The 23,611-nt window shown below is 38.4% G+C and overlaps 2 protein-coding genes across 2 annotated transcripts in view; one reads left to right on the top strand and one right to left on the bottom strand.

Moving 5' to 3' along the window:
• Positions 1-18,387, top strand: part of LOC134751863 (uncharacterized) — a 61,691-nt gene extending 43,304 nt beyond the window's left edge. Inside the window, exons 3-5 of the mRNA XM_063687381.1 lie at positions 9,225-9,366; positions 10,033-10,223; positions 12,930-18,387. Of these exons, the coding sequence (XP_063543451.1) occupies positions 9,225-9,366; positions 10,033-10,223; positions 12,930-16,724 (4,128 nt within the window). The 3' untranslated portion in view covers positions 16,725-18,387. The remainder of the gene's footprint in view (positions 1-9,224; positions 9,367-10,032; positions 10,224-12,929) is intronic.
• Positions 18,388-19,109: 722 nt separating this feature from the next.
• LOC134751709 (uncharacterized) lies at positions 19,110-22,926 on the bottom strand. Its single transcript, XM_063687154.1, has 4 exons — positions 22,805-22,926; positions 21,732-21,881; positions 19,990-20,100; positions 19,110-19,505 (listed from the first exon to the last, which is right to left on the bottom strand). Exons 1-4 carry the CDS (start codon positions 22,850-22,852, stop codon positions 19,110-19,112), a joined length of 705 nt encoding a protein of 234 aa, XP_063543224.1. The 5' UTR covers positions 22,853-22,926.
• Between the last annotated feature and the right edge of the window lie 685 nt (positions 22,927-23,611).

The raw sequence follows: 23,611 nt of genomic DNA, 5'->3' as shown, positions 1-23,611 counted from the left end.
ACTTAGGTAACGAATGAATGATATATTTAAACCATTCTGTCACTTGATAAATCGTTCGACAATCCCGGGTTCAGACGAACGCGCGTGGCAACACGCCCCGGCATTACCCTTAAAGAGGTCGACGATGGTTGCAGAGTTCACCAAGTCCGAACAAAGTAAAGATGATGATCGTATTAAGGTAAATACCAAGGCAACGAATGAATGATATACCCTTAAAGAGGTCGACGATGCTTGCAGAGTTCACCAAGTCCGAACAAAGTAAAGATCATGATCGTATTAAGGTAAATACCAAGGCAACGAATGAATGATATATTTAAACTATTCGGTCACTAGAGGACTCCTCGACAACCCCAGGTTCTGACAAGACGAGCGCGCGTGGCACCACGCCCCGACCCCACGCTGCCCTTAAAGGGGTCCACGTTAGTTCATCAAACCCGAACAGAGCAAGGACTTAATTTTAGAAAGAATACTCCTGGTATCATCAAAGAACTGCGACGGCTATCTGTTTTCGGTAAAACAGATATAACAGACATAACGGACATAGCAGACATAACAGATAGCCATAACAGATAGCGGTTTTGATACACGTATCAAAACCTTGCAACCATGTGTCCTCTTCTTCTTAATGTCCTATCTCCTCTAGATGGGGCAAAAGGCGTCCACTCTGTGCGCCGCCAACTGGATCGGTCTTTCGTCTCCCAAGTCTTCCCAATAGCCTTCGCCTCTGCAATAATAGTCCGGCGCCAGGTCTGCTTTGGACGGCAACGTTTCCTCTTTCCAGTCTAGAACTTGAACTAGGTGCTTGAGCGACCTGGACTCTGGAATTGTAGGTGGTTTTCTAGTAGAAGGTCGCTTTGGGACTGTGTGACCAGCCTATAAATTCTTCACTTAAGTTAACTATCCTCATAGCAATAAATATCCGCGTATCGGTATCGCTATCTTTCGATAGCCTAATGGGCCGTCCCTTGGGTTATTCGTATGAGGGGTAGGTACCGATTATATTGATTTGCGGAGAAGACTTACAAGTCTTACAACTTACAAGAGTAAGCTTAACAATTTGGAGTAAGGGAAACAAAACTATTGATGGATAGTTGGATATAAAACAGGTATAAATAGTATGGTGATATTAGATAAGGAAGGCCTAGGTACCGGTGGATTGATGAGGTCCAGAAGGACCTATATGACATCCAAGCGGCTGAATGGCGTCGGATCGCACAGGATAGGAACGAGTGGCGAAACCCAGTATCGGAGGCCAAGATCCACTTCGGGTCGCTGAGCCAGCGAAGTAAGTAAGTAAGATAATTCGTAAGTTTAAACGGCTTAACAGTTTCATATTTATCAAAAGGGGAAAATCAGAAACTTAAGCAACTTAATTTGTTCTTGGTAACTTAAAAAAACTCACACTAAGTCGGGAACCGAACCCGCGTGAAATCTATAAATATGGCAGGGCAGGCAAAAATGAATGTCTCGTCCGAACTATGGACGCCACCAAATTTCATTAACTCATTTACCAACGTCACGTTGACAGTTACGTCACAAACAAGTCTGTTTCTGAAAACCTATAATGTTAAAAATATGCCAAGTTTTATGAAGCACAAAAAAGTGCAGGAAACAAAATTGATGCCAATGCCAAGTTTTTGGGTAAAAGCGAGAGTTAAATTGTACTGTCGGAATCTAAAGGTCCTCGTTCCTATTCGTCAGTAATACATGCAGCATGCAGCGCATGTTACAACACAATACAATACATGTCAAGACGAGCTGCATGCATAATATATTATACAACCGAGGAATGCTACTAACTATGGAAATTGCTAAGGCTTTGCTGGTGCTTTGCTGGTGCCTCGACCTCAAGAAAGATAATTGTACAGAAACAAAATTTGTACATTGACGATTTGAATAAAAACAAGTTGGTTATTTATATAATCAATAATAGAAAACGCCGATCGTCTTTAGCCAAGCGGTAAGAGCGTGCGACTTTGAATCCGGATTGCTGGTTCAGTGTTCAAACCGCTGCTTGTACCAATAAGTTTTACGGAACTTAGGTACCTAGTGTATACGTATTAAATATTTACCAGTCGCTTTTCAATGAAGGAAAACATCGTGAGGACAACGGACCTATCCCAATAAGGCCTAGTTTCCCCTCTGGGTTGGAAAGTCAACGGCAGTCGCTTTCGTAAAAACTAGTTCCTACGCTCCTACGCCAATTCTTGATATTAGCAAGCTGACCCTAAGCTCCCATGAGCCGTGGCAGTAAGCTGGGACGACGCGAGGAAGATGATGATTATGATAATTATACACATGTAACTATTAGTCTGATGACCAGGCATCGTAAACTGCGAGCAAAATCCATTGAAGTACTAGGGTTGTTGTCAAGTCAAAGTACGTCATTTCAATGGATTTTGCTCGCAGTTTACGATGCCTGCTGATGACCCCACAGTCAAACTCTTTATTGAGTTTTGCGAAGCTATCATAATATTAAGAATCAACGACGCTCAACGAGGGAGAGGAGTGTTAGGGTCGGCAACGCGCGTGTAATATCTCCGGTGTTGCAGGCGTCCATAGGCTACGGTAACTGCTTACCATCAGGCGGGCCGTATGCTTGATTGCCACCGACGTGGTATTAAAAAAAGAATACTCCGTATTTTATTAAATAAACAAATAAATAATAAAGAATGAGTTGATAAATTTGTACTCGCGTGCATCTTCTAAAATAGTAATGTAAACTTAATTCTAAACTTTTGGTTTTAATGGGCGCTCCGCCACTGTTAACCCTACATTTTTAATTCAATAATTATACATTCTAATCGAAAACATCCATGACGCAATTATGACCGCCTTTATTGCCTACTTGTACATACTCGTAGTTACATGTGCATTACTCAGTCATGCCGTCTGTCAAGTATATACAAACATTACCGACATTACCGTTCCGAAAACTGTCATTATGCAACTACTTTCACTGATGACATGTAACTTCTACATATTTGCACGTGAAAACGTTAGATTTGCGTGGTAATCAATTTATCTGTGCTTATTCTTTCTTACTGTTTAGACTTTATCCTTTTTAACATACTTCTGTAACTGATTCGTCTCTATTTGTAGCACTTATTTAGTTTTACTTGTTGATGTCTGTTATTTCACGGTTTACCGTAGGTTATTACAGTTATAATATATATCAGCAGTCTATGGATCTTTACGTACCGTAAAATGGGGTGAGTAGAAGCAAAACTGACATTCAAACCTTGATAACATTTTATTTTTACATATGCAAACTGAATGGTGTATATAGTAAGTGTTCCGGACGTTTGTATTTTAGTTTTTATTTTATTTTGGGTAGTTCCATTTCATAACTTTGACGATAAACAGGAAAAACCACCTCGCCCCGTAGTCCCTCGTAATTGGGGTGAGATGGGTTTTCATACAAAGGTTATTTAGGAAGATTGTTGGATCGTTTTTTTTATTATGAGTATTACTATAGCTCCATTTTAAATTGGAATACATTATTTTTGTAGCAGTAGCCCTAAAAACCCATCTCACCCCCCTTTCAAGCCCAACTCTCCCCGCGAAACCTACTCACCCCATTTTACGGTATGTGTTCCACCGTATCTTTCCACAAAAATGTCTACTTTGTCGGGGATGTGAAGTGTAAAGCGTGACCTTAATAGCCTGCAGACTAGCTGTATTACATACCGTTGAATTTAAAGTTAAGTTATTAAACTTGTTAAAATGAGCTTTATCAGAAGTGTTAAAAAAAGCATCACGTACCAGACATTTTTCTGGAATGCCCCTGATGTATTCAATTATGTAATCTTGGGCCAAAAAGGGTATTAATGTATACTTTACTACGCCAGTTTTTCCTCGGAACCACTAGTAGTATATAAACACTCAAAACGTGGGAAGGAATTTCAAGCTTATTTAAAAATCTCATCGTATATGAGAGTAAACAAGCTACGCGCCAAGATATTTCTAACGTTCTGCCAGTCGCTATTTTCTAGCAAATAACCGGTCGCAGGCATTCGATATCGCAATGCAATTCCGATCTAGTCCTGTTCACGTTGCTTAGCAAGCATTCGAATAGCGCCAAGTGTCTCTGTAACAAAAATTAAATTAAAAATTCAAATGTTTCAGTGACAAGAAAGGAAAGCAAATAAAAAACTTACACACATGTCACATGAAAAAATTGAATATCCTGACAAAAGTCCAGACAACAGGATATGATCTTAAAAATCCTGAAATATCCTGGACTGCCGTTTCACCCAAAAATTAATTCCTTATTCCAAAACCTTTCGTGAGCCATTTGCCCTATCTCGCTAGCACATACTGTACAGCATAACGTTCCCCTTCCTCTGCCCAATAAACTTTTAGATAGCTTCTAGTGGTCACTTGAGGTTTCTAAGAACCCTGACACTCGCTAAGTCCCGCAATTCTGATAAAGGACCAAAAATCCTGGCATGTCAGGAGAAACAACACTTTAAACTCTCGCGTTTTGTACACATAATTAATGTAATGTAATAACCACACCTCCGCCACACACACAGCTACACACCACACTCAAGCACCACCACCACCACACCACACAGCTAATACAACCTGGCTGAAACGTCGGAAAAAAGGTAAAATAATGAAATTTACTTGCGTTGGGGTCCAACTGGTCCCCTGACATAATTGATGACATTAATTCATCATCATCAACATGTCAGCCGATAGACGTCCACTGCTGGACATAGGCCTCCCCCAAGGCTCGCCACTCCGACCGATCCTGTGCCGCTCGCATCCACCGAATTCCCGCGACCTTCACCAGGTCGTCGCTCCACCTCGTTGGAGGCCTACCGGCAGTTCGTCTTCCGGTACGCGGACGCCACTCCAGAACCTTCCGGCCCCGATGACATTATTTATGTCAGGGGAAATCCTGAAGTAGGTATGGTAACCCTAATCTAATGGAGCTCGCTAATCGACTTATCTTCTTTGATCGACTTAGAGCTGGTTGCACCAACCACAGTTGACGGACTGACTAACGTCACTCAGCAGTGAACTATGGGGACTGCTTCGTGGCCACTCTACCCAATGTACTTGCGACACAGCATTATGGTGCACCTGCTGGACTGCCCCGCGTGCCCGCACTTCTGCTCTGAATCTGACCTGAGAGACGCCACGGTCCGGCCTGTCAGCGAGAGAGAAGAAGTGAACTATGAAACTTCCCATACAATATTTTGCGAACTCTAACGATGAAAGACGGTTTGGTGCAGCCGACCCTTATTTGATCGGCAACACAAAAATACACAAACTTCAACTGTCTTCCTGTTATAGGCAGGCAGTTGAAATTTTCGTGTGTTCTTGAGATACAGCCCGCAGACAGAACGACAAGCAACAGCGTTGGGAATATCAAGCCCCGCATTCCAATCTTATCCTGACGATTACAATGCTAATACATACTAATCTTTCTTTCTCTATCAGAACCAGTAAGAACAGGACGGAAGATGTGGTTAACCACGTAATAGCTAGATCGATTCGATTCCTTGACCGTAGTGAAAATTGTGTTTGTAGAAATTTGATTATGGTCGAGAATGGCTGACACATTTTTAGGGTTCCGTACCCAAAGGGTAAAAACGGGACCCTATTACTAAGACTCTGCTGTCCGTCTGTCAGTCTGTCTGTTTGTCTGTCACCAGGCTGTATCTCATGAACCGTGATATTGATGATATGAAATTGTCACAGATGATGTATTTCTGTTGCCGCTATAACAACAAATACTAAAAATAGAATAATATAAATATTTAAATGGGGCTCCCATACAACAAACGTGATTTTTTTGCTGTTTTTTCCGTAATGGTACGGAACCCTTCGTGCGCGAGTCCGACTCGCACTTGGCCGGTTTTTTATAGTTCTTGCTTAATGTTTTTGTGTTACGCTCGATTTTATATTCTTGTTTATGTTTAGTTATTTCATAATGAATTATTTATATTTTAAATGCAAAAGTATACTGTTTCTTACTTAATCTCGGCTATCGCACAGAACCGATTTTGAAGAATTTCAGAAATTTGCCTTGAAGTAAAGTTGCGGAGATGGACTGGGGCCACTCGATTCGTAGGAAATCCCACGGGAAAACCCTCGATCACAGCTAATAGTATCCAGTATTTTTCAATTTATTCTTATTTATACCTTATAATAACCTAATAGGTGTTTAAACCAATGTAGTCATATGGAGAAAACGGTAAAATAGGTAGTTAATTTAACCGCCGATTGTATTCCTTTGACCGACTTGAAAACAAAATCTGTAGTTATTAATAATATTGTGAAATATACTTAAATATAAATATATAAGTAATTTATTAACCGTCATATGTTAAGTAAACGAAATATTAGGTCACCGGTACCAAACGTCACAGATTAGGTCTTAGCTTAGATTAACCTTCTTGCCTAATTAACTTTATCTAAGTCGAGCAAATTCCTAACGATATCCTTTTATCGGAATTTAAGTGTTATGGTGACAATGTTAGAGTTGATATTCGTAGTAAATCTGAGTTCTGAGCTGCATTTGTAACCTTGTTATTTCCAGGTGTCACCTAAATCTTAAATATTACAAACAAAACAGGCTTAGCTAAGTCGGTCAATATATCATCATATTCATCATCATCTTAACGTATAGTCGCCATCAGATATATCGGAGCAGCCGCGGGGCTTAAAAATATCTGAACACGCCTCTAACGCTTTGACAATAGAGGCGTTTTCAGATATTTGTGAGTGGCACTTCCTCACTTTGTCACTGCCCTGCAATGCCTACGTATGCAGAGTATTTAATCCGACTCTAATACCTGTCTCAGTGTCGATATTGTGCCAGTATCTGAATTTATTTTGCCGACTAACAAACGCGCAAACTATCAAGATCAAGTGACAATTTGATCACGAGTTGACACAGCCACATATTTAACTGACCAATGTGGACCTTATAACCTTCAAATAACGTTTAATTTTTAGTTAACCATGTGAACGAAGGTACAGATACCGAAGGTCACTGCAAATACAAAGCATCGTGTCATCTGCGGATTTTAGTAAGTTAACTCATCGTGGACTTTATGTCGTTGCAATAAAGTACATATAGGTACGATCAGTCGTGTTGACACTGTTAACGACAGTACTAAATGATACACATACAAAAAGTGCCAATAACTAGCAGTATTGCTACAAGCTTCAGTATTGGAACGGGCACAAGCGTTAGACTGCAGGAAATGGATGTAACGTTAGTCTCCAGAGCAATTTTTGAAACCAAACATGCATATAAGAATAGGGTTATACAAGCTTTTACGTATTTATTTATTGGGAAACTGGGCTCATTAAAAAAGTATTATATAGTGTTTAAATGGATGCTAAATCGCATGTAGCCCAACTTTAATACTTCTTGAAATTATGAGGTGGTCAATGCGCCTTTATCCTGAAATCTAAAACTCCCAACTGCTTTATCCTTAAAGGACACACTAGAACGCGAACTGTCCGGATCCGGACCCGACCCGAACCGCTAAGAAGTGAAGTTTTTTTTGTTCGAATGGCGTTTGCTGCTAGGGATCTTTGCCAAGATGTGAAGTTGCAACTTGCAAGGCTGTTTTTTGCCACCGATGTGGAAAAAATAAAAACTATAATGACTATTATGCTTCAATCATATAGGATATTTAAAATAAAAAACAAGGCTATGCCTGTCTCACGGATGCAGCATGATGTCATGATGACTTAAAGATCGTCGATAAGGATAATGGAATTATGGAGGCCTTGTTACGCCTGAGTGGCGGGTACATGGGCCGAGAGGTCGCAAATGTTTACAAAATGTTTAGACACAATATTCCGATAAACGTACATCCATACTATCCATACTAATATTATAAATGCGAAAGTCTGTCTGTCTGTCTTTCTGTCTGTGTGTTCCCCCTTCACGCTTAAACCGCTGAATCGATTTAGATGAAATTTGGCATAGAGATAGGTTGAGTCCCTGAGAACGACATAGGATAGTTTTTATCCCGAAAATCATCCCTTAAGAAAGTAAAAAGCGGGGTGGAATTGAGATAATTAATGAAGTGCCTGCTAATTTGTGTGCATAATATTTGAATGATTGCTATAAGAATTTTTCCAGGCGCTATACTTACTTTAGCTGCTGTTACTAAGTCCACGCAGACGAAGTCGCTGGCAAAAGCTAGTACCGGTATATTTAAAACTTTTAATTTAGGAAGCCGACTGCTGGCCGGTTTAGAATTGTTAGATCTAGAAATATGAAATTTTATTTAGTCCGACTCGCACTTGGCCGGCTTTTCAGGGTTCCGTACCCAAAGGGTAAAAACGGGACCCTATTACTAAGACTCCGCTGTCCATCTGTCTGTCACCAGGCTGTATCTCATGAACCGTGATAGCTAGACAGTTGAAATTCTCACAGATGATGTATTTCTGTTGCCGCTATAACAACAAATACTAAAAAGTACGGAACCCTCGGTGGGCGAGTCCGATTCGCACTTGGCCAGTTTTTTTCTGCACGTTTATTGCCAACAACAGTTAGTTTCGATTTATATGGACGCCAATGAGTGACGTAAGTCGTAAATGTAAAATAAACCCATAATGAAACAGTCGTCAACAGTTAAGAACATTGAATAATAATCCCTAATCTGAACGGGAACTTTCTAAGTTTCCAGCATTTGCGGAAATTTTGAGAATGTTCTTCACATTGCAATGGTTATGTGATCCCATAAATTGCATAATATCACCATTTGTATCATTCGCCTCTCTCTATTAATTGCAAAATCTATACCTTCATGAATCATTATAAATCTAAATAGGTAAATAATACGTTAGCCTTTGTCGTCACAATGAGAAGTGGTGAAGTTCGTCTTGCTGTGTTTTGCCAATACGTTACCAATCTTTGCTCTCAACTGTCATTATCTCTGCTTCAATATAGGCCGAACACAACCAAACACAATGTTTTTGCGTTGATAACAACGATATCTCTTGGATAGTTCGAACAACAAACTTTAACATACTCCATATCAACTTGAACAGCGGCACTAGCTGTCTCTTAGTTCCTCTTAGCTTTTACCCTAAACTAAAAATTTATTTATTTATATTTGTCTTTCGCTTTTCGCTTAACTTATTTTAATTAATCTCTTAATGTAACGAGCTACGGTCCACCAGGTTGCTGAAAATTCAATCAATCAATTCAATTTTATTAATTAGGATATTTATTGTTCCAGCGAGCCAGAGTTCGGCGGGTGAAGCTATGGGCGCGCGACTTCACCGGTCTCGGGTTCCGGTGCTCGGGCGGCGCTCGGGACGGTGTTCGAGTACATTCGGTGCTGCGGAGCGGTCCAGCTGCTGCTGCGAAGCTGGAGCCTGGTAAAACACTTAATAGAGAAGAGGACCTAAAACGGTGCCTTGTGAAACTCCCAATGAGGAATAGTAGCGGCCCTAAAAGGTTGCCTTGTGATAGTAACGGACCCGAAAGGTTGCCTTGTCACTGACTAAGGTTAGACCCCTTTCGGGTTCCGGTTTGTGTATTAGGTGCTACGGAGCGGCCCGGCTGCGGTTGCCAAGCTGGAACCTGGTAAAACATTGCTTTATAAAAAGAAAAGGTAGCGGATGCGAGAGATATATGTCTTTTTGAGGAAAGGTAGCGGGCCTAAAAGCTTGCCTTGTAGTACTCCCTAAGAGATCATAGGACCCAAAACCAAAACCCTACCTTGGAGTGTTTTGTAAATTCGGTAGGACCCTTTTCGGGTGTTGGTATTGGGGAGCGGTCCGACTGCTGTTGGCAAGCTAATTCCTGGTACAACACATAATACACTTAGAACAATTAGGATTAGTTGCGGATCTAAAACGTTGCCTTGCGGTACTCTCCATGAGGAATTAATGGGTTAAAAACGTTGTCTCGTGGTACTCTATATGAGGAATAGTAATGGACCTAAATTGTTGCCTTGTGGTTTGTGGTATTCTCCACATCTTTGACCTCCTTCATAGCTTAGTAATATCAAACTATTCATTCATATTTTTGTTTATTTCCAGGGGACAAAATCAAAAGCATCAAGATAGAGTTCTCTGGAACTCCACTAGAGGACGCTCTGGCGATCCTGTCTCTGGCCTCTCCCTACCCTGTGGAGTTGGAGGTGGTTGAGGGGGGGAGGGTCAGCGGCGCGGGGCGGGCGGTGCGGCATCCGCTGCTGAAGAGAGCTGGGTCCACCGGAGATGTTAGCACGGTAAGTCTTGTCTTGAAGATGATTAGGTCTCCGGAATTCAACTCGAAGACCCTCTAGGGTCTAGTAGGGCTGCCCAGAGTCTAGGAAGCCCTACTCAACCTTTTATTAATGTGTGCCATAAAGACGGTTTTGCCTTATAGCCCGGGGCCGCAAGTTAAAATTGTGCCCGAATTTATCAGCGTAAGTAGATGGCCTATATGCTTTATAGTTTATGGTAAATCAATTGTCAGACGTAAATTTTTGACAACGTTCGCATGGACTATACATTAGCTGTAAAATTCGAAGCATGAATTTGTCTTGTACTTTTTGCTATAGCGTTCCACGGTCTTGATACTAGTACAAAATACCTCCAATGAAATATATAAATCATTATTGAATGGAATAGGTCGCTTTTGTTTTCTATCGTTCGATTTTTAAACTAATCAAATTCACTTTAAACTCGCGTTTTGTACACATAATTAATGTCATTACCGGGTCTAACGTGATTAAATTTTATTATTTTACCTCCCAGCAAAATGTCAATTGAGATATTGATGTTGTTTACCATTATCTCAATTGACATTTTGCTGGGACGTCAGTCTTCCGTGACCACAGCTAGTGCAACCTAGCTGAAACGTCGGAATAAAAGGTAAAATAATGAAATTTTATCGCGTTAGACCAGTTAATGATATTAATTATAATCAAATTCAATTCTGTTTTCTGCTTTTGATACAAAGACTGCCAATTTTTCCTGTATGGTCGCTAGAGGACATCTAATAAAATGAATGAATCCTTGCCTAAATCTATCGATAACACGATACTCCCTTAAAAATACTGAAAACAAATAACAATAATTAAAACTCCTGTGAAATCTTCAATCGTCCAACACTATTGATCTTTTTTGCCATGGGAAAAAAGTCGGTGAAATCTTTCCCTAGATTCCAGGCCATCCCGGAAAGCGAGAGTTCTCTCGTCGATGGATAATTGGTCTCGTGAGGAAAGTGTATTGTTCGCTGCTTTCTACGCTTTTTTACGACGAGAGCCTTACACAAGATTTTCTAATACTTAAGTACAGTGCTTTGCGAGAGAGCATGAAAAAACACTTTGCTTAGAGTTGGACCAAGCTAACTTGCAATGACAAAGTGTGGAAATGTCATCATTAATGTAAAATTTGTATGAAAAATATGACAATAAACCGAAATAAATGTCATGTAAGGAAAAAATGACCAAAGCCCAGTCCAGTGTCCAGAACGGGAATCAAACCAGCGTCCCCCGTTTACCGGGCAGGTGGCTGAACCACTCAGCTGTGGCATGGGTCAGCCACGGTCACGGCCACTCAGCCACGGTGGCATGGGTCGAAATTTCCAAGTATATAACAATTTCCTGAAGGCTTGTGGCGCCCTCTGGTTAATAGGTAGTTTCCAGCTCTGGACACTGGAGGCTTTGGTAAAAATTTTTCCTTCGGTTTATAGTTTAAATAGTAGTTAGTGTTTACTTGAAAAAACACAAATTAAAATATTTACATAGAAAGTAATGTAATTTGTTCTTAGAGAAAAAATATGCGCTGGTGGCCTAGGGTTTCCCCTCCGGGTTGGAAGGTCAGATGGCAGTCGCTTTCGTAAAAACTAGTGCCTACGTCAATTCTCGGGTTTAGTTGTCAAGCGGACCCCAGGCTCCCAAAATGCCGGGAAAACGCGAGGAAGAATAATATTAGAGAAAAAATGTGCCGGCTAGCATCTTTTCTCAAACCCAAAGGGGAAAGTAGTCCTTTTTGGGATTTGGCCAGTTTACTTACGATATTTTCTTTCGAAGTTGACTTAAAATGAGTCATAGAATGTATGTTAGTCTTTCCGGACACTACTTTCTAGCTAAACACCAGTTTCGTACCCATTATTACGTAACACCAATGACATTTAAACATTAAATATTCATATCACATTTCTAATGCTTTTTCGTTCGACATTATGACTTTCCAAAACTATATAACATAGATCTATTTGTCCTCAGAACAAACTACCAGACGAGAGCTTTTATAATACTGGTTAAAATTAAACTTCTCAATTATTAAAACGTCATAATGTTTACAAAAAGATAATCGAAATAGGATGTTGTGCATAGTTAATAAGGCTCAGTTTTGCTTGGCGTGTCAGTTATTATAGATTTGAACAATGACTGTTTTCCATACCAGAGACAATATAATACGTTTTGGAATGCGTACTATTGTTCGGCGCAAGGATGTGTTTATGTCTGTGTGTCGTGTTGACTTTGATCTCGAATGATACTGTCTAGATATATTATACATAGTAGTTTGTTTATAGTTTCTTTAATACAACTGTTAACATATGAAGTTGTATATTTGTCAATATCTTAGGATAGCTATTATGAGAACAATAGTGTAAAGTAACCTATATAGTTAAAGTAACATGGTTTACTTAACTTAGTGATTCAGATCATCCCTGTAAAATTCGACAGAATAAAAACCTTTTTTGTTTGTGTGTGGGGCCCAACATTCCACGACTCTTCTCATTCCGAACAGACTATACACATTTATTATATACATATTTATTATATAGAACTTCCATACTGATTCCATAAACTATTAACAGTTAAACTTGAACTACCTACTCGTACTAAATCTTCCTGAGTATGTATGAGTACCTATAATGCAGAATTTGCCAAAAAAAAATTTTTTTTCACTGAACTGATTATTTTTTCTCTTGATTACAGCTCGAGAAAGAAGGCAAGCTCCTCCACCCACCGCAGTCCCCCAATGCGTCTCACTCCAACAATTCCACGCTAGAGACCAAACACAAGGGCATCAAGAAGATAATCACAGAAAAGATAGTCCCGACGACCCTGGAACGAAACAAGAAGGAGAAGAAAGACCTCCCCACAACGCTAGAAAGAGAAAACGAGAAAAACATTAAACTGAATAAGAATAGGCATTCAGATGTAGCTCAGACCACTGCTAAACCTGTCGATTATAAACCTGAAAGAAACAAGGTAAGGCATTCAACTGGTGATGTCATTATTCAAGCAGAAAACGGGACGGCTAATCTAGAACACGCTGAAGTGCAAAAGAGAGAGTATGATCCTAAAAGAGGTATGAAATTTGGAATTAGAGTATTGCCGCCTAATGTACCGGATGATGGTGTTTTAAAACAAAAGAATGTCGAAAATGGTGTAGTGGCGCAGAAAGTTGAGAAGAAAACAGTTGATGAACCAGATAAACCAGAATCGCAACGGGCAGCGCCGGCTTCACATGTTAAACTTGAAAGCGAGACAGAAGTAAAGAAACCTGTAGTTGCTAAAAGGAGAGAAAAAATGGCACCGCCTATTCCCAATGCTAGGGTAAAACCAGAAGATTTAAATACAAGTGCTGATTCTAAGACATCTGACTATGCGCCGACTGCTTTTGGTAGAACCGATCTTAACTCAAGTGGAATTAAACGGGACGAAAATGGTATACCACAAGAATTACCTCAGCACATGTTCGATGCTGCGAAAGCAGCAAGAAGCAACAGGAAGAGTTCATCAGAACTACTTTACGAAAAGGATTATGACAGAAATGAACACAAGAAAGATGAAGCTCCAAAACCAAATAAGAAATCTAAAGGCAAAGCGCCTTCACCACCTGAAGTTGAGAAAAATAAAACAGATGACAGCATGATTGAACAACTAAAAAATGTAAATGACTTCCTGAAGAGTGAAAAGCAATTTTCAAGCCTATTGCATGATTCCATTCTCTCTTCTCCTAACACTACTACAACATCATACAATACCTCGACACCCAAAGCAATTAAAACCAAACCAGCACCGCAACCTAACGCTGAAGAATCAATTAACTTCAGCCAAGATGACATCGACGATATTGTTCACAGACCATTCAAACGAGAGAGTGATTCTCTCAACAATTACTTCGAAGATTCCAAATCTAACCTTTCTTCTAACCAAGACGGCCATTCGGTTGTATCTTTAAATCATAGCGAAAAAAGCGACAAAGGATCGACAACTATTGAGTTAAACAACAGTGATGTCACGATCCACAGTTCGCCGCTAGATGACACTCTCAACTCTGCTTCAGACGACACTTCTATTCTAGATGAGAATGAACGCAAAGCCGCCTCATTGGGCGACTTATCGCGATTCGAATTGAGAATCAAAACAAATATGCCATCTACTGGTACATTAGAAAGAGCGCAAAGCTTAGACATATCTGCCGAAGATGGTGAAATAAATGAAACACTGTCCCCTAAAAAGAGGAAAGCTATGTCCGTTGTAGAATCAACGTTCTTTGATTCTGCTACAGAAGATACACTACCTGATATGGACCCAGAGAAAGGAGTGACAATCAAACACAAGGAGCCTAGACTTAGCTTAAATATTGCTAAGGCTTCTGCTATGGAAGGGCTTAATACATTCCAAAGAAACCGCTTGAAGAAGGCTTCTGAATTTGGCAATTTGGAAGATGCTATTGTCAAAGGTTCCACTAGCTCAGATGATTCTGAGAAGATTGAACAAGAAGGTCAGAAGAATATTAAAGAACCCGAATCACCTCCTCTAGTTGAGAGTGAGCCTCATGAAACATCAGATCATTTGGCAAGGAGGATTATGGACGAAAACATGAAAGTGCACTTAAAACTTGTATCAGAATTCGCGAAATCTACTTCAGATGGTAGCAACATGAGCTCTTTGGATAGCACTCATGATATGAGTCCTAAAAAAGAATCACCAGTTAAATTTGATGAAAAACACATTACATATGATACTAACATTCCAGATGATTTGAAAGTAAGTCGCAATACTTACGTGAACAGTTTAGAACGACCTAAATCTGATATGATGAAAAAACTATTAGCGAAAAATCCAATTTTGAATGTACATATTGATCAAAAGAATGAAGCTGCTACAAGTAAAGAGACTCCCACACCAATGACTGACGCATCTAAATCAGCTATCAGTCAACATCAACCAGACATTGTCAATTTTAATTTGAAAGCCGCCGACACGAAATTAAAAGACTACGATGAATTCGTAAGTAACATCAGAGTCGGATCTAACAACAGTATGAAATTCGATAAGAAACCTCAAATGGAAACATTCTCAAGCGAATGGACAGATCCAAGACAGAGCAATAATATGGTTACAATAACTACGGAAAAAACCCAACCAGTTGAAGAGCAAAGGAAATCTTATACTAAAAGCATAGAAATTGGAGAACCGAATATAAGATTAATACCAGATATTGTTGAAGGTATAAAGAGGAAAACTGAAGACCAAGATGGACGAACATTGTACATGGAACCAGCAAACATGTCATTGACAATGACTCAGGAGCCTGTCCAGAAAACTGTAACAGTAAATGTTGCAGAGGATGAATTTGGCAACAAAGTAATCAGACAAAACATTGAGAAAGTATCTACGCAATACATAATGGCTAAAGGAGATGCTCCTTTGCAGGTGGAACAAGTCACTTTTGGTATTTCTAAAAAAGGAGACTTAAATGAGTTAGACTTGGAAGAAGGCGATGTTGCGGACATTGACAAGAATATATTAGACGAAATAAAAAGGCAGAACCCTAACATGCATTTCACAAGTGAAGAACCCGCGTACACAAGGACAGAAACTATTATTTTAAATACAGAATTAGACGAGGAACAAGCTAAAGCATTGATGGAAAAAATAACTAACGACCCTAGTTTCATGGCACAAAAGACACCAGAAGAACTATCTAAATTGGGAATAAGAATAATCAGAGAGTTAGACGACGTGCAAGATAAAAAAGACGACACAGTTGAAGTGACCAAAACTCGATACACTATTAATCCGGCAGCCATGTCAGATTCCCAGAAACAAAGATTAGAATGCCCTCAAGAATTCGAACAGAAGAAAGATCATATAACAGAAATCCAAGTCGTCACACCAAGAACTGAAAAGCAACAACAGAAAGAAAAAGACAAGGTTTCAAATAGGCAAAGAGTGCCTCCATCCGAACCCCCACTTTCCTACGAGCTGGACCCTGAAATGCTAAACGACTTCATCTCAAACGAACGGCACCATTCAGCCAGACAAGAACAACGAACGAAAACGACACAAGACGAGCCAAAGAAACGACATTCCGACTTCGATTTACCAAGAAATACCACCATCAAATTCAGAACAGCGACGTACGAATCTCCAAAAGGAACTATAGTTACAAGCACCGATCTGGAGAACAGGAGATTGTCACAATTCGACCAAATGCAATTAAGATCAGCTGAAGCTGTAAAGCCGGTAATTTCAGCTAAACCAAGCAGTATACCGGTGAAAGCAGCTGAAAAACCTAAACCTGTAACGGTGTCTTCCAAGATTCCTGTTTTCATGAGTCAGAAATCGCTAAGTCAGGAGAATTTAACCGATAAAACGTTCTCGGTGCCTAGTTCGCCGCCGCCTAAACTGGTCAGTAGCGGTAGTTCTGGCAACATTTCTGTGACTTCTATCAAGTCTAGCTCTAGAAGCCCATGTGGTGGTAAATATTTGTAAAAACACATGTTAAATACAAAAGTACTGATACAAATTCAATTATAAAATACAGTGCACGGAGTACACAACCGCCGCGGACACTCGTGCCTGAGGAAGGATTACCGACGAATCCGAAACATGTCGCCAAAAGCGATTAAAAACAATAGTGAGTGAAACCGTACTGATCTTAATATTTTGTAAAATTCTCTTTTAATAGTCTTATTTGGTGTCTCATCTTTCGTTTATTTAATGCTACTTAGCAGTCTGAAACTGAATTGTTTAGAGGAAGCCTGAATAGCTATTTTACGAGTGATTTACTTACTGCACAATGTCCGGTAACGTTTCACTTTAAACTGTTTAATGAAATAGAACGTCAAATTATAAATTCTTAATGTCTTTTGTTATACAATACTTCGTCACTATGTGATACAATCTTATTAAAATTGTCGTAACATTTTAAACTAATAAATACTGTTATTTAATTCCACTGTAAACTTTCACAAGCAACTTCATTAACTTGTAAATGATAATTAGAATCTGTATCAGAACTTATGTAAGTGCAATTAGATAAGAGAAATGTGTAAAAATCATCGAAAGAATACGTAAGTGCCTTATTTTCGGATAAAATTATGAATCTTAATAATCTTAACAAAATTTTAAAACATGTGCCTTTCTAATTTTACATTTCTACTAATGATCTTAGAGTATTTTCGATATTTTATGAATTAAAAATGTTAAGAATTATTTACGGTTGTGAGCGCAATTTTAATGTTCGTAATAGTGTTAAGGACCTGTCACAATTAAATAAAAAAAAAACAGTTTAATTAAAACACATTCCAAGTACCTAATATCAAATTCATTGAGATTATAATTTATTATTCTATTGTTTTGACATTCCGTCCGCAGTTTTTACCACAATATTGTAAACTGTAGATTTATCATTATATTGAAATGTGCAAGCATTTCAAGGCCATTTTATAGAATAGTTAGCGTTATTTATTATTAATATTATTTTTAAACATGACGGCGGCTCGCCAAGGTCGCCTTTTTATCCAGAAATCGGACATTTATTATTATATGAAGTGACCCAAAGGATAAAATATACAAAGATTTCATTTCTTAATGGCAATAGTTTATCCATTATTAAAATTTGACATTTCCAGTAGTTCAAAATAAGTAAATGAATTAAGTAAGTTTTGAATTATTTTATTTGACAAGTCTGGTCAGAAGTAATGTCTTCCATTTCCGATAGATGTCGCTACGGCCTTTATTTCAAGATTCATTATTGAGATGTTGGAAAAGAAATTATGAGAATAATCATAATTATTATTATAATCTTTTCAATAAATAAGCTGAATAAAAGCACAAATTATTTCGTAAGCTACGAAACTACATTAAAAAGTTAAACACGCTTATGTAATTGGTGCAGTTATCATTTGATCGCCAACGCGTATCTAAAATTCACTTTTACACGACCTTTTTTATGTAAATACTGACCAGACCGCGTTTAAGTAACAGTTAGAAGAAATGTATTATTTTGTTATAATAAAGGAATAGTTTTTTGTTGTTGGTTAAGTCTGTACGAGCGATGTATTTACCTACAAATTAACAAGTTATTATGCAGTTATACAATTAGTATTTTATTGATGTATTATAAATGAAATAAAGACAATTTTAAAATGTTTTCCTTTTTATTTATTCTTAAACCTTATTATATTAAGTTGTAGTAGGGTTGGCCATTTTTTTAGCCGCCCAGAAGCCTAAAAATAGACTGTCTCTTACTGTATGCTATGGAGCATTTTGAATCTTTCTTCCTACAAACAAAATTTCATTTTTCTTGATACGTTTTGTTTTCTGGATGGCTAGAGGATAAATAATTACCTACTATTTTAACACATTACCTCAGGATTTAATTAATTAAAGTAAAAACGTCTCAGCAGATCTTTCTCCTAAATTTTAGGTGGCACATTTAATCTGCCCGTACCATTCTCGGCACAGTTATGTAACTGCCCATTTGTAACTCTTATTCCAACGAGATAACGTCTATCAATGTTTATTTATACTCGTAAGGCTCAATGTGCATTACAATGTATATACACAATTTTAATCTAATTAGAATATTTCATAAATGAAATAAAGTAGCATTTCTTTTAAGAGTTTCTAATGATTCACTAGTGAAACTATTCACTAGACTTATATTGACCGGGATATAGACCGTGATTATACCTTTTGAATTGTTTATGAGCTCCCGATATTCAAAAGGTAATCTCGGTCTATATCTTATACTTCTTTTGTTTCATTACTTTCTCACACAAACGAAATTCATCCCAATTTACTATACGACAAGGTTCACATACAAAAATAGGAAAATTTCGTATGGTGAGCCTTACGAGGTTGTAGCTGATTTTACCACCCGCTTTTGAACTCCTCTTTACACTCCTTCTTACAAGTCTTCTTTAGTTTCTTTTTCAACTTCTTTTTACACTCATATTCCGCACACGCGCTTTTCACCGCCTCTTGACACGCGTTCACGCATCTCTTTACCTCTTTATTTTTACACGATCTTTCTATACTTACCCGTAGAGCATCTAAACCGTCTTTACTTATAGTTTGTATTGAGGGGTTTGAAGATGGACCAGGGTTCGAGTTTTTTAGATTGGAATAATCTTGAAGTGTAGGTATGTCTTGTGACAGTGGATGTGATCTCACTGGTGGTTTATATGGCTTTGGCTGTTCGGTTGTTGGTGCGGGTTCAACTCGTTGGGTGTATTGTGACGCGTTGGGTATTGAATATGTGTCTGGCTGTAAGTAATACGGTTGAAGTTTAGTCTACACTCAGCATCGAAAAGATAGTGACGGCCAATGTTGCCAAATATATCGGAATGCGCCCTTTTTTCTATGATAACATTGAGTTAGGCCGCTTAATTGTCCGGTTTAGGTGTCGATGTCTTGTTTCCTCGTATTCGAAATGAAAAGTTTAATTGGGGTGAAAGGCATCATTTCAACCTCGGACTACCTCGACAGAAATGAGTGCCTTTCATACCTTGTTTACCAATCTACTACTAATTTAAGACTTAAGTATTAAGAAGGGGTCCCTTTGTTTGACATTTTTATTGAAAGTCATAATGTAATGATTGTCATATTATCATTAGTCATCATTCTGAAACTGTTAACTTTTCAGGATTTTCCTCGGGTTATCCTATAGATAGGTTAGGTTAGGTTTGTTTGTTTGCTTGGTATATCGTTTCTATAGTAATAATAACTTAATGCAGTTTATAATACTTACTATAACTAGATAGATGATGTTCTTCTCATCGCTCTCGCTGCTCGACTCGTCGCTGTCCCTACGCGACGAGGTCCGGAGTGTGTCTTGCAACGAAGGGAATACATCCATGGCCTGGCTCAGATCAAAATCTTATCAACAATAAAATCAAACATATGTGCCATTTTCAACCAAAAGGGTACTTATTGTCGCTTGTCAGTAAGGCGCTATTTCCATATAAGTAGCTTCAATTAGAAATCAACCTTATCGACAAGCGACAATGTGGTACCTTTTCAATCAATCAATCAATCAATATCATTTATTTGCAAGAATACTTAATTTTAGTTACAGGATGTTATTGTAGTATATTGAACAGTATTCTATCGTGATTAAACGATGCGCAAATTTGATAGTACCTACCATAGAGTACCTTATACTAGAGCGGTACTGTCATAGTAAATTTTGTAACCCCAGTAAATTCACTGACACACTTTAAAACTAAAAATAAATATTTATAAAAATACGATAAAATGTATTTAGATATGGATAAATGATTTTTTTTATTTGCATTAATTATTTTTATGATTTTGACCCATGTTCTTTCACTGATATGCGTTAAAATTGTTAAATAACAAACGAAACCGTCAACGCCATCTATACGACAGTAAGCCAAAGCTAGTAAGCGCCCTCTGAACGAGAATCAAATTTTCTTGATTTTCGAGGCACGTTTTTTCCTTAGACTGTATATATAACATCTATTACGGTTATATCTATTTTTGGTACCTACTTAACAAATAATTATCAGTCTAGCACATATGTTAGACTGAAAATAATTGTATTATTGAATTTAATTTTAATGCATGCAATAACAATTACAATTACGAAAATTGGTTGAAAACGTCACAATTATTTCTGTTTTGTGCTACAGATGTATTGTTTATTTATTAAATAATATTTAAAAGAAAAAATTACTGCCTTGTGTGAGACTTGAACTCACAGCCTCTGGATCGATACTCCTGCTCCTGCCAACTGAGCCACCAAGACCTCATCCATAGTCAGCAAATCTTCCCACTATATGGGTCTAGGGGACCCTAGCGACATCTACCGTAAGAGCGTTACACTTCTTAAACGGCCACCGGAGTTCCAAGTCATTGGAAATTCACCAGTTACGATGTGCTACCTATTTCTAATTTTTTTTTAACAAGCAGAAACGTCTGCGAATGACGCTATTAAATAGAGTTGAACCAAGAAAAGTCTGCTCGATTTTGATAGCACACGCAGTGCAAGTGTTATTTATACGTCATAATTTCATAGAAGTTTGACGTTTAAAATAACACTTGCACTGTATGCTATCAAAATCGCTGCACTTTTCTTGGTCTAACTCTATAAGCTTAGAATAAATTTAAAAGTGGAAAAATTACGTGTTACTCGAATACATTAGGTATAAGGTTGGCACCATAAGAAAAAGATCAGATACTGCATACTGTACCTGCGGGATACCGCCGTTTAGCCAAAATATTTTTCGCCAAATTTCACTTCCCAACAAACTTATGGCATCAGTTTCATTTCCCAAATGAAATTTTAGCAAGTTTTTTGCTTCGCAACCATTTCATTTCCCAACCCCATATTGCGAAATGAAAATGACGTACTAGGTTGGGTTAGGTTAGGTTGGATTATGAAAATTTGCGAAATGAAATTTTGCATAAAATAGTTTGGGAAGTAATACTTTGGGAAACGATTTTTGGCAATACATTAGTAAACCGTACCTGCAATTTGGTCAACTTGTTGATGGAGTCCAGCCGTTTCCGGTTGGTCTTAACGATGGAATTGAGCAGCTTGTTGAAAGCCGTGGCATGCTTCTCGTCGTTTATCTCAGTCTTCAGGAAAGGAAACTCTTTTGGACTGAGAGAAGAGACCTGGAAATTGGTGAAGTAGGAAGTGACATTCGTCCACGTAGATAACTTCACGCCTCTGCTTGTAAAGCGGGATACCGCCGTTTAGCCAAAATATTTTTCGCCAAATTTCACTTCCCAACAAACTTATGGCAACAGTTTCATTTCCCAAATGAAATTTTAGCCAGTTTTTTACTTCGCAACCATTTCATTTCCCAACCCCATATTGCGAAATGAAAATGACGTACTAGGTTGGGTTAGGTTAGGTTGGATTATGAAAATTTGCGAAATGAAATTTTGCGTAAAATAGTTTGGGAAGTAATACTTTGGGAAACGATTTTTGGCAATACATTAGTAAACCTTGTAAAGCTTATACTTATTAGGCTACACAGCCACACAATGGTCTTTGCGTGAGTGAATCGGCCGAATACCGGCCGGCCCATACAAACCAGACATAGCTATTAATTATGTGCCAATAAGTGTGCCAAGTTTTATGTTATTTAAGCACGTCCGACACAAGCAGACGATTCAACCGAGCCACGCCGTTTTGTCGCCAAAATAGTGTTTTGTTTTTATGATATTTATATGTATCTATAAGGTATCATTACATAGTATAAAACAAAGCCGCTTTCCGCTGTCTGTCCGTCCGTCTGTCCCTATGTATGCTTAGATCTTTAAAACTACGCAACGGATTTTGATGCGGTTTTTTTTAGTAGAAGAGTGATTCAAGAGGAAGGTTTATATGTATAATTTGTAAAGGTTTTGCGTAAATTCGTGGAACTACCCGTGCGAAGCCGGGCGGGTCGCTAGTATGTAATATGGGCCTTGTGGCCTGAATGAAATTTTAAAATAAATAAATAAATGTGTTTCGGCAGCCTATATAATTGTGTTTTGCAACCGGTAATAATAATTAGTAGTCGATGATAAAAATAATTAGTAATACTTACTATAGTTCCAAAAATTATTGCTATTATCATAAAATGAAGCACAACCATTTTCTACCGGCCACACGGCTAAACGAGAATTCAAATTGTCTTTATCAGACTTAGGAAATTGATTTTTAAATTGGAAACATACTTGATTACCGATTCGACATGCTTTGATGTTTACAAAATATGCGTTTGAAGAACTACTGTTTATTAAATGTAAGTAATACCTAATAATTCAGACAGCGCCTATAAACCACAGTGGAGTCACGCACAGGGGCGTAGCTAGAGGATATGGCGCCCGGGGCAGTCACCAAATTTGCGCCCCCTGACGACCTTAGATTGTTTTATTACAAAACACAATTCTCCCAATGAGGGCGCTACTGGACAGTCGATCCATATATGTGCATTTGTGCATAGATATCTATATCTCCTATTCGTGCAGTCAAACAAACATAAACCGTACAACAGATAGTGAACAGATTAATTTTTATAAACATTTTAGATTTTTAGATGAGTCGCACGTTTAACGGTGGGGACTCATGAAAAAATAAATCACGAAAAACTATCGTGAGGAAACCAAAGAAATGATATCGACCAAAGCACTTATTGTTTCGGCGAAAGACAGTCGTTACCCAGTTTGCCGACGGTACAGCGCCATCTAGCGTGATATCTTGACAACAGTTGGTTGTACTTGGCATGTACCTATTTCATGGTTATAAATTAGAAATCCACCCCTTAGGTTTGGTATCTTGGTGGAGGTAGTTGCTAGGTGGTTTTCTAGTTGAAGTTCAAGTGCCTATATTCTTTTACTTGACGAACTCAGTA

This window comes from Cydia strobilella, chromosome 23, assembly GCF_947568885.1.
Source record: "Cydia strobilella chromosome 23, ilCydStro3.1, whole genome shotgun sequence".
Taxonomy (NCBI): Eukaryota; Metazoa; Arthropoda; class Insecta; order Lepidoptera; family Tortricidae; genus Cydia; species Cydia strobilella.
The sequence above is the reverse complement of the archived record's forward strand: the minus strand, read 5'-3'. Positions and strand labels throughout refer to the sequence as shown.

Bases quoted from the DNA above. Each gene is read 5' to 3' on its own strand.
- LOC134751709 (XM_063687154.1), bottom strand. From the start codon at position 22,852: ATGGTTGTGCTTCATTTTATGATAATAGCAATAATTTTTGGAACTATA. The intron at 20,101-21,731 runs GTACGGTTTACT...GATCTGAGCCAG, and splicing joins ACAAGTTGACCAAATTGCAG to GCCATGGATGTATTCCCTTC. The intron at 19,506-19,989 runs GTAAGTATTATA...TATTACTTACAG, and splicing joins ACATCATCTATCTAGTTATA to CCAGACACATATTCAATACC.